This window comes from Oculina patagonica, unplaced genomic scaffold, assembly GCF_052425735.1.
Source record: "Oculina patagonica isolate OP01 unplaced genomic scaffold, crgOcupat unplaced426, whole genome shotgun sequence".
NCBI classification, from domain to species: Eukaryota; Metazoa; Cnidaria; class Anthozoa; order Scleractinia; family Oculinidae; genus Oculina; species Oculina patagonica.
In genome coordinates, this window is record NW_027558283.1 from 1 (window position 1) to 11,908 (window position 11,908).

The 11,908-nt window shown below is 39.9% G+C and overlaps 2 protein-coding genes across 2 annotated transcripts; both read right to left on the reverse strand.

Annotated features, from left to right (window-relative positions):
- Positions 1-230: 230 nt before the first annotated feature.
- On the reverse strand, positions 231-7,405 carry LOC144640711 (protein arginine N-methyltransferase 1-like). The gene is made up of 10 exons (XM_078499798.1): positions 7,317-7,405; positions 7,088-7,250; positions 6,957-6,967; positions 5,375-5,530; positions 4,842-4,905; positions 4,362-4,504; positions 3,512-3,599; positions 3,225-3,340; positions 2,375-2,525; positions 231-400 (listed from the first exon to the last, which is right to left on the reverse strand). The coding sequence occupies exons 1-10, from the start codon at positions 7,347-7,349 to the stop codon at positions 246-248; spliced, it is 1,080 nt and encodes a 359-aa protein (XP_078355924.1). The 5' UTR covers positions 7,350-7,405; the 3' UTR covers positions 231-245.
- Positions 7,406-8,810: 1,405 nt separating this feature from the next.
- Positions 8,811-11,748, reverse strand: LOC144640712 (uncharacterized; the record flags this gene model as incomplete). Its single annotated transcript, XM_078499799.1, has 9 exons — positions 8,811-9,213; positions 9,314-9,373; positions 9,775-9,843; positions 10,116-10,257; positions 10,677-10,758; positions 10,838-10,919; positions 11,286-11,348; positions 11,458-11,574; positions 11,687-11,748. Coding segments are annotated over 9 exons (782 nt in total), but the record flags the coding sequence as incomplete, so codon positions are not given.
- Positions 11,749-11,908: the final 160 nt, after the last annotated feature.

The following is an 11,908-nucleotide window of genomic DNA, read 5'->3' on the forward strand; positions in this document are numbered from 1 at the left end:
TGGCCGTCTTCTCATTGCATTGAAGCCTTTTGACGTTCAATAAAAAAATCAAGGACTTTCAAGGACCGAAATTGAACCAATTTCAAGGACTTTCAAGGCCTTGAATTTTTATTTTGAGATTCAAGGACTTCAAGGACTTTCAAGGCGCGTGCGAACCCTGTTAAGTTGACTCATAATAGAAAAGATCGTGTTAACTAACACAACAAGTAAAAGTCATAATAAAATAGAAAACCATGCCCCTAACTTTAGCATTTACAGCAGTAGATCAAGACACTTACATTATTTCTGGGGTTTGGTTTTATCTCAAATTCTCCACATAACTCTTCTCCATACTTGACTGTCAGGTAGTCTTGAAGATAAAACACTGTTTGTTTCCAGTGAGTGTAATGACAGTCTGGAGCTAAAAGATGAAACAATAATATCAATAATGAAGATTTTGATAAAAAATGCTAATGCAACTCAATCTTAACAATAAGGACATGCGTTTCCTCAAGCAATCAGGTGCAAGACAGTTGTGAGTCAGGTTCACTGACTTTTCAATACAGTCGACTCTCTCAAAGTGGGCACCATTGTAAGACGGCACCTCTCTAAGGTGGACATGGTTGGCTGGCTGGTCCTGGCCGAGTTTCACTTGTTTGTCTGTTACTGAACTCTCCTTAACCCCTTGCCTACCAGAGCCAAACACACCAAGCAACCGGTGGCCATATTGAATTTTTAATGAGATACTTACTTTGGCTAAGCAGTGGCATCTTTTCAGATAAAATATTAATGTACACCTAGATTAATCATTTCATATGAATTCCTCTCCCTTTTCCGCATTCTCTTACTGAACTGTTGACTCATACAGCTCGCAAACGAACTCCTTGACCATGTGCATTTGGAGGTTCCATTTATTCGATCAATCGAGGCTTCTTCTTCACAGCCTTCTTCTTCTTTTTGTTCAGACTCTTCAGAGTCACATGGCTCAAATTTGTTGTGACTTAAATTGCTTACATCAGAGCCGCGATCGGCAAAAATTTCAGCAATAGCTTTATCTGTGTCGATTCTGCCTTCAGGCACACGAGCCGCCATTTTGGAAATTGTTCAAGCAAAAAGCAATTTTATTGGGTCAGTGGTGTTTCGAAAGTAGTGCCAGACCTTTCTCGACAACCGGGGATGATTTACAGTGTATTCAAGGCATCGCGAAAAACCAGGCTTTCAGTAATGTCCTTTGGTTGAGGACGTATATATACTGTACGTCCTCGGTCGTTGCGTGATAACAGAGAGGACGTATATATACGTCCTTGGTAGCCAAGGGGTTAAGGGAGACACCTTTCAAAGGTAGATAGCTTGAGCTTCCCTGAAAACATTCCCCCAGGGTTGGAAACTAAAATTTCGGAGCACTCGCCATCTGGGCGAGTGACCTTTGAAGTGCACTCGCCCAGGTCAGTTTTCACTCGCCCAGTCTCCTTTAGTAAAAAAAAAAGCCCCCCTCCCCCAACGAATTATAAAATGTTCACCGTGCGTGTCACCGTGGTGGTCGATCGCGATACAGACTGCAACCTATTTCTTAAATGAAAAAATATCCTAAAATAGATCCTAACTCCAAAATAAAAACACAAACACTTACTTCAAACGCACTTTTATTGATACCTATTCCCAAATTCCTGTAGTTTGCAATTTAAGTGTCGAAATTGTACAGTAAAAGCAGCGGGAAATGGCCGTCTTGCAGCGTTTGAGGCTCGGTGGACGAGTCAACGGTATTTATGACCAGAGGTATTACTTTGTACAACTACGTCCATCATGTAACAATCACCAAGCAGAAGCCATTTTTGACTGTTTACGAACGCGAACCAGCTTAGTTGTCATTGTTGGAGATTTCAAAATGTTGGTAGGCTATCGGCTTGTGAACAGTGTAGATTATTTTAAAGTGGAAGGTAAAAAGTTACGCTTATTTTGAATAATATATTCTGGATATGAAAATCGTACTCGCCAAACCGGGCGAGTGTTCTGTGATTTGTACTCGCCCGACAGTTTTCACACTCGCCTGGGCGAGCGGGCGAGCGCTAATTTCCAACCCTGTTCCCCTTAGAATAGAAAAAGTTCCTTAGGCACCAGTTGCATGCTTTTGCAGGTGTACAGTCAACTCTTTCTAAGATGGACACCGTTGGGACCGGCTCCAAATGTCCGTCTTAGAGAGGTGCCCATCTTATAGGGAGTTTAGTTACAGTAAAATGACTGAAAAAGGCAGGGATGGGACCAACACACTTGGTGTCCATCTTATAGAGGTGTCCTTTAAGATAGTGTTGACTGTAGTTAACAAGGTTACAGTTAATTTCTTTCTGCTTGTTCTTCTACTTTGAAGTCTTTTAAACCATGATACTAACAGACTTACCAGTTGAGAATCCTGTCCTTTTATGGCAATGTGTGAACTCCACAGTAAAGAAAGCAACAAGGGCATGGATGTAATCATTTCGCCGACAATATAACTGGAAAGGTGCACTGAAAGACAAATCTTCTTTCTTGACTGTATGCAAATCAATTTCCTGCAGATAGAAATAAAATTAATACAAATTATTCTTAGCTTAATCTTAACATTTTTCATGTCAACAAAAAAGGTAATGGGATAGGAAAGACCTGTAACATAGGTACAACAATGCTTCAAATGATCATGAAGAATTCTTTTGGTACTATCCATGCAGCAAGCATTAGAAGGTGCAAGCTTGTGTGTATGTGTGTGTGTGTGGGGGGGGGGGGGGGGGGGGGAGCAGAGGACATGCCCCACTGGTAAAGTTTAAAGCTCTATGACTTTGTAAGCCACCCCTGAAATCTCAGCTGCAAATATCCTTCTGATAATAAATCCCTCTACATATTTAAAGTAAGCGTTAGAAGATTTCTTCCGATTATAAAGCACTACTTTAATAAGAAGTTGCTTTGTATTTTATGTCATAACATTTTACTCCTGATTGACTTTTCATGTCCATTTGAAAACTGCAAACATACTATGTTTTGTATCTTTTGACGGCCACAGGGTGCAAAGAAATTGAATTTTTTCCAGCTTGCACTTTGGGCAACCTGTAGCCAGGATGTACTAGCGCAAAAACGGATTAAGTCCACTAGCCTGACCGCAAAATCCACAAGGCCCAGGCTATGTGGACACTAACTGTTTTGCATGCTGGGCCAGTAAATAATATGCCTTTGAAGCTTATTATCAGAATCTAATGGTAATATTACATCTCCCTTACCTTAACTGAACAAGAGTTAGTAACAACTTGCTTGGCTTCAACAACATCTACAAGAGGCTCTTTTAGGGCTACTTTCCTGATACAGCTCATGTCAAAGCCATACACACGATCCCACCCTGCAAACAGATCATTCACATTACGACCTTGTATAGTAAATTATAAAGATCTGTCTGTGTGTCTGTGTTTGCTGTCAGTCAGCACGTTGGTTGGTCAGTGGGTCAGTCTGTGCGTCTGTTTATTTTTTTAATTTTTTGATAAAAATAACAAATGATTTTGTGGACACCTACAATAAATTTTATCTTCTTTGTACTGTCTATCTTCAATACCACAGAGATACAGTTGTGCCTTATCTGGGAACAAGAGTCCACCAGGTTTCTGCAAAAAAAATTATAAAAGAATATCAGAATCTGGTAGCTGAAAATAATTGCAGACTTGAGTCAAATATTCACAAACTTGCTGACACATTTTCTTACTCAGGACTATTTTTCATTCATTATCATCTTTAACTGCCAGCCAGTTAGCTCAGTTGGTAGAACACCGGACTGTTGTGCGGTAGGTCTCTGGTTCGACTCCCAGACCGGACCAATACTCAGGGTCTTATAATAACGGAGGAGAATATGCTGCCTTTGCAGTATGACATCTGCAAATGGTTAGATGTGCTAGTCTTCTCGGATAAGGACAATAAACCGTAGGTCCCATCTCCTGCATCCTCAGTGTTATATGGTCAGCAGGGAACGTTAAAGTACCCACACACTTATCGCAAAGAGTAGGGCATGGAGTTCCTGGTGTCGTGGTCTGGCCTTGTTTCACGGGTTGGTGCTCCTGCATCTTCGGCGTTATGTGGTCAGCAGGGGACATTAAAGAACCCACACACTTATCTAGGGCACAGAGTTCCTGGTGTTGTGGTCTGGCCTTGTTTCACGGGTTGGTGTTCCTGCATCTTCAGTGTTATATGGTCAGCAGGGGACATTAAAGAACCCACACACTTATCACAAAGAGTAGGGCACAGAGTTCCTGGTGTCGTGGTCTGGCCTTGTTTTACGGGTCGGTGCTTCACATAGGGTTAACCTCATTGTGCCTTTCCCCAATTATCCAAGAAAAATTACTATGATTACTATCTTCCTTCATTTCACTTACCAGCCACTTATCGCGGGCAAATAACACAGTGTCCAACATGGACTCGTACAAAAGACAGTAACCCATCCATTCACTGATGATGATGTCAACCTTCTCAACAGGTAGTTCAATTTCTTCAATTTTGCCCTTGATGAGAGTGATAACTAAAAAAAAATACATGAAAAAAGAACATTAAACAATCAATATGCATTCAGCCAGTGAGAAGAGAAATACACCACTTTCATAATGGCGGCCAATTTATTTATTCTTTTATATGTATGTTAATTAGCCCTACTGGCCTCGTCAGCATGTGAAAAATTCAAAAGAATTTTTACTCTAAAACGAGGCCAGTAGAGCTAATTAACATACATATAAAAGAATAAATAAATTTGCCGTCATTATGAAAGTGGTGTATAGGAGTCGTATTTTTGGAAGGGTACGTAGTTTAGCTTTCTACGAATAAATTAAAATCTGTTTTTCACAAGATTTATTAGTTTATACCTTTATCAAAGTTATTGTCCTTGATTATCTGTTTGGAATAGTCAATGATAGAAGAGAAGTCGACCTGTAAAACAAGGTAATGAGTTAGCAAAGGCACTAGCAAGGAAATGGTAAGAATATAGTTACAGCATTCATGTGACAGATTAATTTTGTTCTAATAATTTGACTTATATTAGCTAATCATATGGTACATGAGAGGTATTAGGCCTCTCATCTCATCCAGGCATGTTAGTAATACATCTAGTTGCTAATGCAGTAGAAACTGCAGTGGTAACAAGCTCCAGTGTCATAAACCATAGTAAATGAAAATAAAATCAATTTGTTTAGCAAAAGTAGCACTAAAAACAGTGCTTTGAATGTCAAACTATAGTTGTGGCTCTCCAGCTACATTGGTGGAAAGCAAGTGCTCTCACTACTGTTCCATCCCTGCTCCCCAAAACAGGCTCACTTGAAGTTTTCTTGTGATTGATAAACTGACTTCAAAATACAATGGTTTAGCTAAAAGTTCTACCAAAGGGAAGGAAATTACTCACTGCATAGACATGCTTTGCACCAGCCTTGGCAGCAAACATGGACAATATCCCAGTGCCACAGCCCACGTCAAGAACAACTTTGTCACGAAACAGATGCCTGTTGTAGTACATTGCATTGCGATATGTTGTTGTGCGCACTTCATCCTTGATCATTTCCTGTTGAAAAGTAGTGAGGTCAGTAATTCAGGTTGAGCATTTAACGGTCTCATTTGTTGCGTTCGTTTACCACGGTTGATTGTTTACAGTGCGAAGCAAAATGAGAGATGTTGCTAGGTGGGAATGACGTGCTTTTTCCCAGATAGAACATTCCCACCTAGCAATTTCTGTCATTTTGCCTTGCAACATAATCGATCAACCATACCAACGAAAGACAACTGAGACCATTAAATGCTCAAGCTGAATCCGCTGTACTTTGGATGGTATTATGGAGGCTTCACACCCAATCAAGTTCACATCAGTACTAAGCAAATGACACGAAGCACTACAAAAGGACTGATTTTACTCTAAGTATGTGAGGGTGTTGGTGGAGACGTCACCTCATGGTGTGGGTTGTAAAACCAGAGGTTAATATGGGTTGATAGCAACGGGTATACTTTGTACATCAAATATTCCTGACAGGGCCGTATACCCAGGATTTTTTGTCTGCCGGGGCAAACTCTGCTAAACTCCGCTGTGAGGGCAAACTTCAATATAGCTACAAGAAACAGCCCAGCAAAATCAAATGCTATGTTAGAAATTTAGTTTTCTTGGCAGGGGCAACTGCCCCCACTGCCCCCTCCCCCTTTCCGCTAGCTCCAGCCCTGCCTGATTATTAAGGAATTAAATAATTTTTCTCGTTTGCATGAGACAGCCAGAACAGAAATACGTCCAAGGACATCCCAAGTGGTATTCACCCTCCTCCAGTTTTCAAAATTCATGGTTCACTTTATCATACGTACTTTACTTCCCCCCAAATTGTATTGTTAAAGACTTGAACTGAATAGAGCTGAATGTTAAAACAAACTAGCAAGACTGTTGAACTTTGACAGATTACATATCTTGGACATTTACAGCTATATAGCATGTGATCTCCCAAACAGAGTGGCCTTGTGTAAAAATATTTGATGGAGAGTAGACACAACAGCTTCCGTTTTACATTTAAAATATACACAGATCTTTGTGTTGCAAAAAGAGGTTGTTGTTTGTTTGCACCTTGGGGGAGACCACCACATTTTGAATGAACACTTGTCCTAATTCCAAGGGAGGTGGACTATCAAAATGATTACTTCTGAGGGTTAAAATGATGCAGCATCATTTTAAAATTGAGCAGTTTTCTATGCAAGTAATAAAAAGGAAGAGATGTCGATGTTCTCTGCTGAATGCAAGTTAAAAGAACTTAATAACGTGTCAACAGTTGCAAATTAGCCTATTCGAAGAAGCTATATTTGTCCTCACATACCCATGCGAGCCTGCCACATCTATACCATAAGCTTATCAACGTTACAGTGCTACAAATCGCCCTGCATCTCTTCGGTCACAATGAACCTTAAAACACGATATCGCGGTAAAGATCGATAAGGAATTAAGGCTTGTAATAACGTACCTCGTGGATTCCTGAGAAGAAGACACAAGTCGATCCATCACATCAAACATTCGTCAACATGTCAAAAACGGTACACAGTTAGTAAATGATCTCTAGCTACGAAACAGAAGACCTGATCAAGTTTTACTTACCGAAATGAGCGTAAGAATCAAAATAATAATCAGCACTTGTCATTTCAGAAGCAGAAGGTCTGGAATCCGGCGTCGTGGATGAAGGTTGCTTTAGACTTTGCTCCTTGCTCTCGTCGACATGATTTGACGTTGCTGAATCGACTTCCATACCGTTAGAGGATTCCTACAGTAACAACAGGCATCAAATATTTTGCATTTAGCGTTAGTTTTAAATGCAAAAGCAAAGTACCTCGACTTTCGCCACTTTTGCTTTGGTCTCCATTATGTTGTGCACGTGCGCGCAGAGCGTTGTGTCAATTTTCGCAATGTGCGCCCACAGTGCTATGCGGTAAAACAACAACTGGCATGCTTGTCTCAAAACTTGATTAGAGTACTGGAAACGAGTTTTGTATTTGGTTGGAAATCCGAAGGGTCCGAAGGTGAAAAGAAGAAAAGAAAAAATCAGTAAACGTTTAGCGATACTTGTAACTATTTCAATCCAACCTGCCACACGTTGTTCTTTTCGTACGGTGCTGCGACAACCAAGCCCTTGCGAGAAGGTAACAAAGGGTTTATATCAGGGCGGGAGAAGGCTGGGCGATGCGCGCTTTGTGCAATGTGTGATGCGGAGTAGGACTGGCACGAGCGCACTTTCCGCTCTTCCAGTGCGAATTCTGGAAGCGAAAAGTTGTTTTCGGACAAACCGGAAATCGGTTTTTCTTTTCGTGTTTGCGAGTCGCGCGCGAGTTTTTTTTCTTATATTTCCACAACACTTGATATTCAATTAAAAACAAATGAAGTTCACGGTTGTAAATGTTGCATAGTTTTATTTTTGTTAAAATTCAATTTAACAGGTCTTAGGTAAGACCCCACTTGATGCGCGTTGTGCAGTTTGAACACGACTTATTGGCTTCCGCGGTTTTGTGTAAAAAAGCACATCAAAACACATCTCTAGTTGTTAGATATGTTTAAGACTAATACATGTTGACGAACATACTAAAAATTTAGCTGGAGATATTTGGAGATAGCAGAGATATTCTGCGGATTTCAATCGAACCCAGTCTACTGCATCACAGCTTTTCACTCGGACCCGCTCGTTTCATCGCCCAGTCTTCTCCCGCCCTGGTTTATATTATGCGTCACGCGTGGTTGAGACGCAACATGACAGTCGGACGACTGTAATGTTGCGCACACAAAAAGGCTAATATTCTTATCGAATTTTCACGTTGTTTTTTTTCGTATCCCACTTTTTTCAAATATAAAGAGATTGTTGATAAATTTTGATGGGCGAAACTACGTATCACAATTATTGGATAGATAAGGTCACCGCAACACCGCAAACCCCCTCTTATTAAAGTTGTTAGCAAGACATGTTTCTGCAATTTTGAGGCCCGGTGACTTTTGAGCAACGTTGCAACATGTGTCTGGTCCCAGGATTGAGGCTTCCACAGCCAAAAAAGCAAGAACGAAAGAAAAAAAATGAAGTTCTTCCGTTCATCTGATTTTGAGCTTTCGCTTTGACCAGAGGACAAACAACCAGTTGACCCAAGTTCCATCCGCATATTTAGTTGTCTTCTAGTTCCGGATATGCACCCTCGGCCTAATTCCCCGTATTTGCATCTCGATCAAAAACAGCCTTGTTGGATGTAGTTGTTTCCACAAAACGGAAACCACTTTCCTCAAACACTGTTAATAAGCATTTCAAAAGCAGGTCAAGACTGACAATTTTCGCATTTCAAAAAAGCAAATGTTTATTAATAATTGTATACATTACAAAAGAAGATGCAAAACTTATTTTGCAAAATACTGATTATTTTTCCAATACGGAATTTAATTCCAAAATGCACGAATTCAGAAAACAGTTTATTTTTATCAATGTCTAAAAAATATAGTCCTCATTAAATAAAGCGCACGAGCATTATTTCCAGTGAACGTACAGCAATAAAATTTCATGTCATTTGTTTTCCAGCAACAAATGAAACACATTATACAACAGTCAATCGGAAACCGAGTGAGAAAATGCAAAGAAGTCTGCTCTGAAATCAAACCAAGATTGCACTCTTCGCAATGCTAGCTTTCCTTCTCTTTGACAATGGAGGATCTTCAAAACCTTGTTCCTGACTGTCAGAAATGTCAAATTCCGCCGCCTAGAAGAAAAGGCGTTGTTAACGAAAGTGAATGCAGGCAGAAATAACACAATTTTATGGGACATTTTGAAATAAATATAGGCTTTTTCTCAACACTAACCTCATCTTTAAGAGATATGGCTCTCTTTGAGCTTTTTAACTTTCCTTGCTTGTCTTCCATCTGAGTTAAACCAAAACACTTTTAAATACACTATGTCTGACCCACATCTAAACACCCGACTTAAACGCTGTAGACATTTTTATGCTTGCATAGGTATATGTGGTTGATCTCCTTACACTGTTTGTCATGCACGATAATGTTAAAGTTTCTACGACAGGGTTTGATTTTGGATAAAAGCTTTTCTCCCGAGACCCAGCTAAGATTTTGTCTCATCGGTGATGAGACAATGATCTACTTTCTATGAGTAGTTTGTTGAGAAAATTTGCACTGCTGTCCACATAGGTCCGGGCCAGTGTGGTCAAGTGAAAATTACGTACCTTGTTCGCTATTAAACATTACGAAAAACCCCAACAGTTAGAAAAAACACCGACTTTTTTTATAAAACAACTCGCAACGATTACCTTTTTCTTGGAGATTTGCAGTTTTCCTGATACATCCATCTTAGAGCATTGCTGAATTATGTTCTCCACCTGAAGAGAGAGTCACAGTCAAAGCCAAAATGAGCTTCATCCTTCCTTTTTCGCTCGCCAACGTGTTATATCTCCAAACACATAATCTCATGCTAAACTTAAAAAAACTTAGACAAACGTGAACATGTGCTAAATTGCAAGATCCATGGCAAGTAGCATATTAAAAACGCTTTTCTTCACAAACAGGTGGCTATCAGAGGATGGCTATGAGAAATCGCGAAACGTGACAGAAATGTTGCACAAAGGTGTTTAAATAAAACCACACGACGTACCCCATCCACTGTCTTATTTCCATCTTTGACAACTACCTCTGAAAGGCCAACAACATTAGATTCGAGCTTTTCACTCTCTTTGTTGAAATACTTCAGGAAACCCTCATCCTGCACTTTCTTCTTGTTAACAACTTTCCCAAGCCTAAACAAAAATCAGAAGATTGTGAACCTATTGATACCAATAATCCTACACCGTACGGCAATCGAGAGCATATCTGGTGGAATGTGATTGAAAAATTATATCATTGCCTTTCACAGCCTTCAAAGATGCACTGTTCTCGTTTTTCATGGAGAAGCTTTATGGCAAAACTAGCTAATATTGATTTCAAGGATTTAATTTATAAATAGCATTAGTACGTGAGAGATCGAACTAGCCTGCGTTGCAGACGAACTAAACCCGGGTATAGTCCTATACCGGGGTTTAGTTCGTTTGCAACGCAGGCTACTGAGATGGAACAGGCTCTTTATAATATGGACGGACAGTCTTGAAAGCAGGAAGCTGCCAGATTTGACTTGGATGAATTAACACGGACATGCACAAAGCTAACTTATCATGGCTACCTCTTTCCTTTCAAAGTACTTCTTATGTATCCTTCTTTCTCCAGTCGTTTAACCAAGCCTTGCGCAATACTCATTTCAATCTCTAAAGGAACATAAAAACAGTATTTAATAGTAAATGAATTTGTGGTTAAATCAATTAAGTCAGATCAAATTAAACTTACTGAGGTGACGAGCCAGATTCGTGGGTAGTATCCTGTTCAACTCGCTACAAGCAAGCAAGGTTCTGCGCCAAAGACACGTTGCCTGGACAAAACAAAATAAAAACAAGAGCATACAGTGCCAGGAAGAAAGCTCACAACAAGCGAATCATGCACGTTGGGCGAAACCTGCCTTTTTTTATGCCTGAATTCGATCGAGACCGTCAACACAGAATGACGCCGTTTTTTTATTTCTGCATGTGCAACCGCAAAAAAGACCTCCACGGCTAAAGATTTAGCGCTCTTTCCTGAACACTCTAACTGAAACAAAAATCTGTAATTCACACCCCTAAGCGACACAACGAGCATCCCCCTCCCTTTCATATGGGATCCCCCAGAAATTCAGAGAAAGCGGGAGTTGGGATAAAATCTTTAAATAATATGTTCTAGTTACGTTTTTTCACTACCGTACCTGAAGAGCAATGGTGCTAAGGTTAACCAGAGAAGAATCCGTGCACTTGCCATTATGTTCACCCTAAAAATAAAGATAACTCAGTGTGAAATCATGTGTCTGGCTGTAGACATTAAAAACTTTGCAAATAGGCATTAACTCATTGTGGCGTTTCAATCTGACAAGTAATTACCTTAGAGCAATCCACGCACACATGAAATTCTGGGGCCTCTTCCTGCTTTAAGACGCCGAAACAGACACCATGCTGCCAGTTATCACAAACTCCACAGAGTATCATTAGGCCTTCATCCTGGAGGTTAACAATTTTAGATTGTTACCAAAAACAAACCAATTCTCCTTAGATAGATTACCATGTTATTTCCTCATTTATGAAAATATCTTCAAACGCCAATGTCACATACCTCGTCATTTCCACAAGGACATTTCACCTTGATTTCCTCCTCTTCATCCTGCTGAGTCTGTTCTACTCAATAGAATAAAATATGTCAAAATTGCTTTCTTACTCTTAAAGTACATTTCTAAGGATTGGTCAATTAAATCTTCAAGATACACTAGTCTAACCTTGCTTCAGATTATTTGCAATTGTGGAAAAGAAAAGAAAAACGAAGAAATAGCGAAAAAAG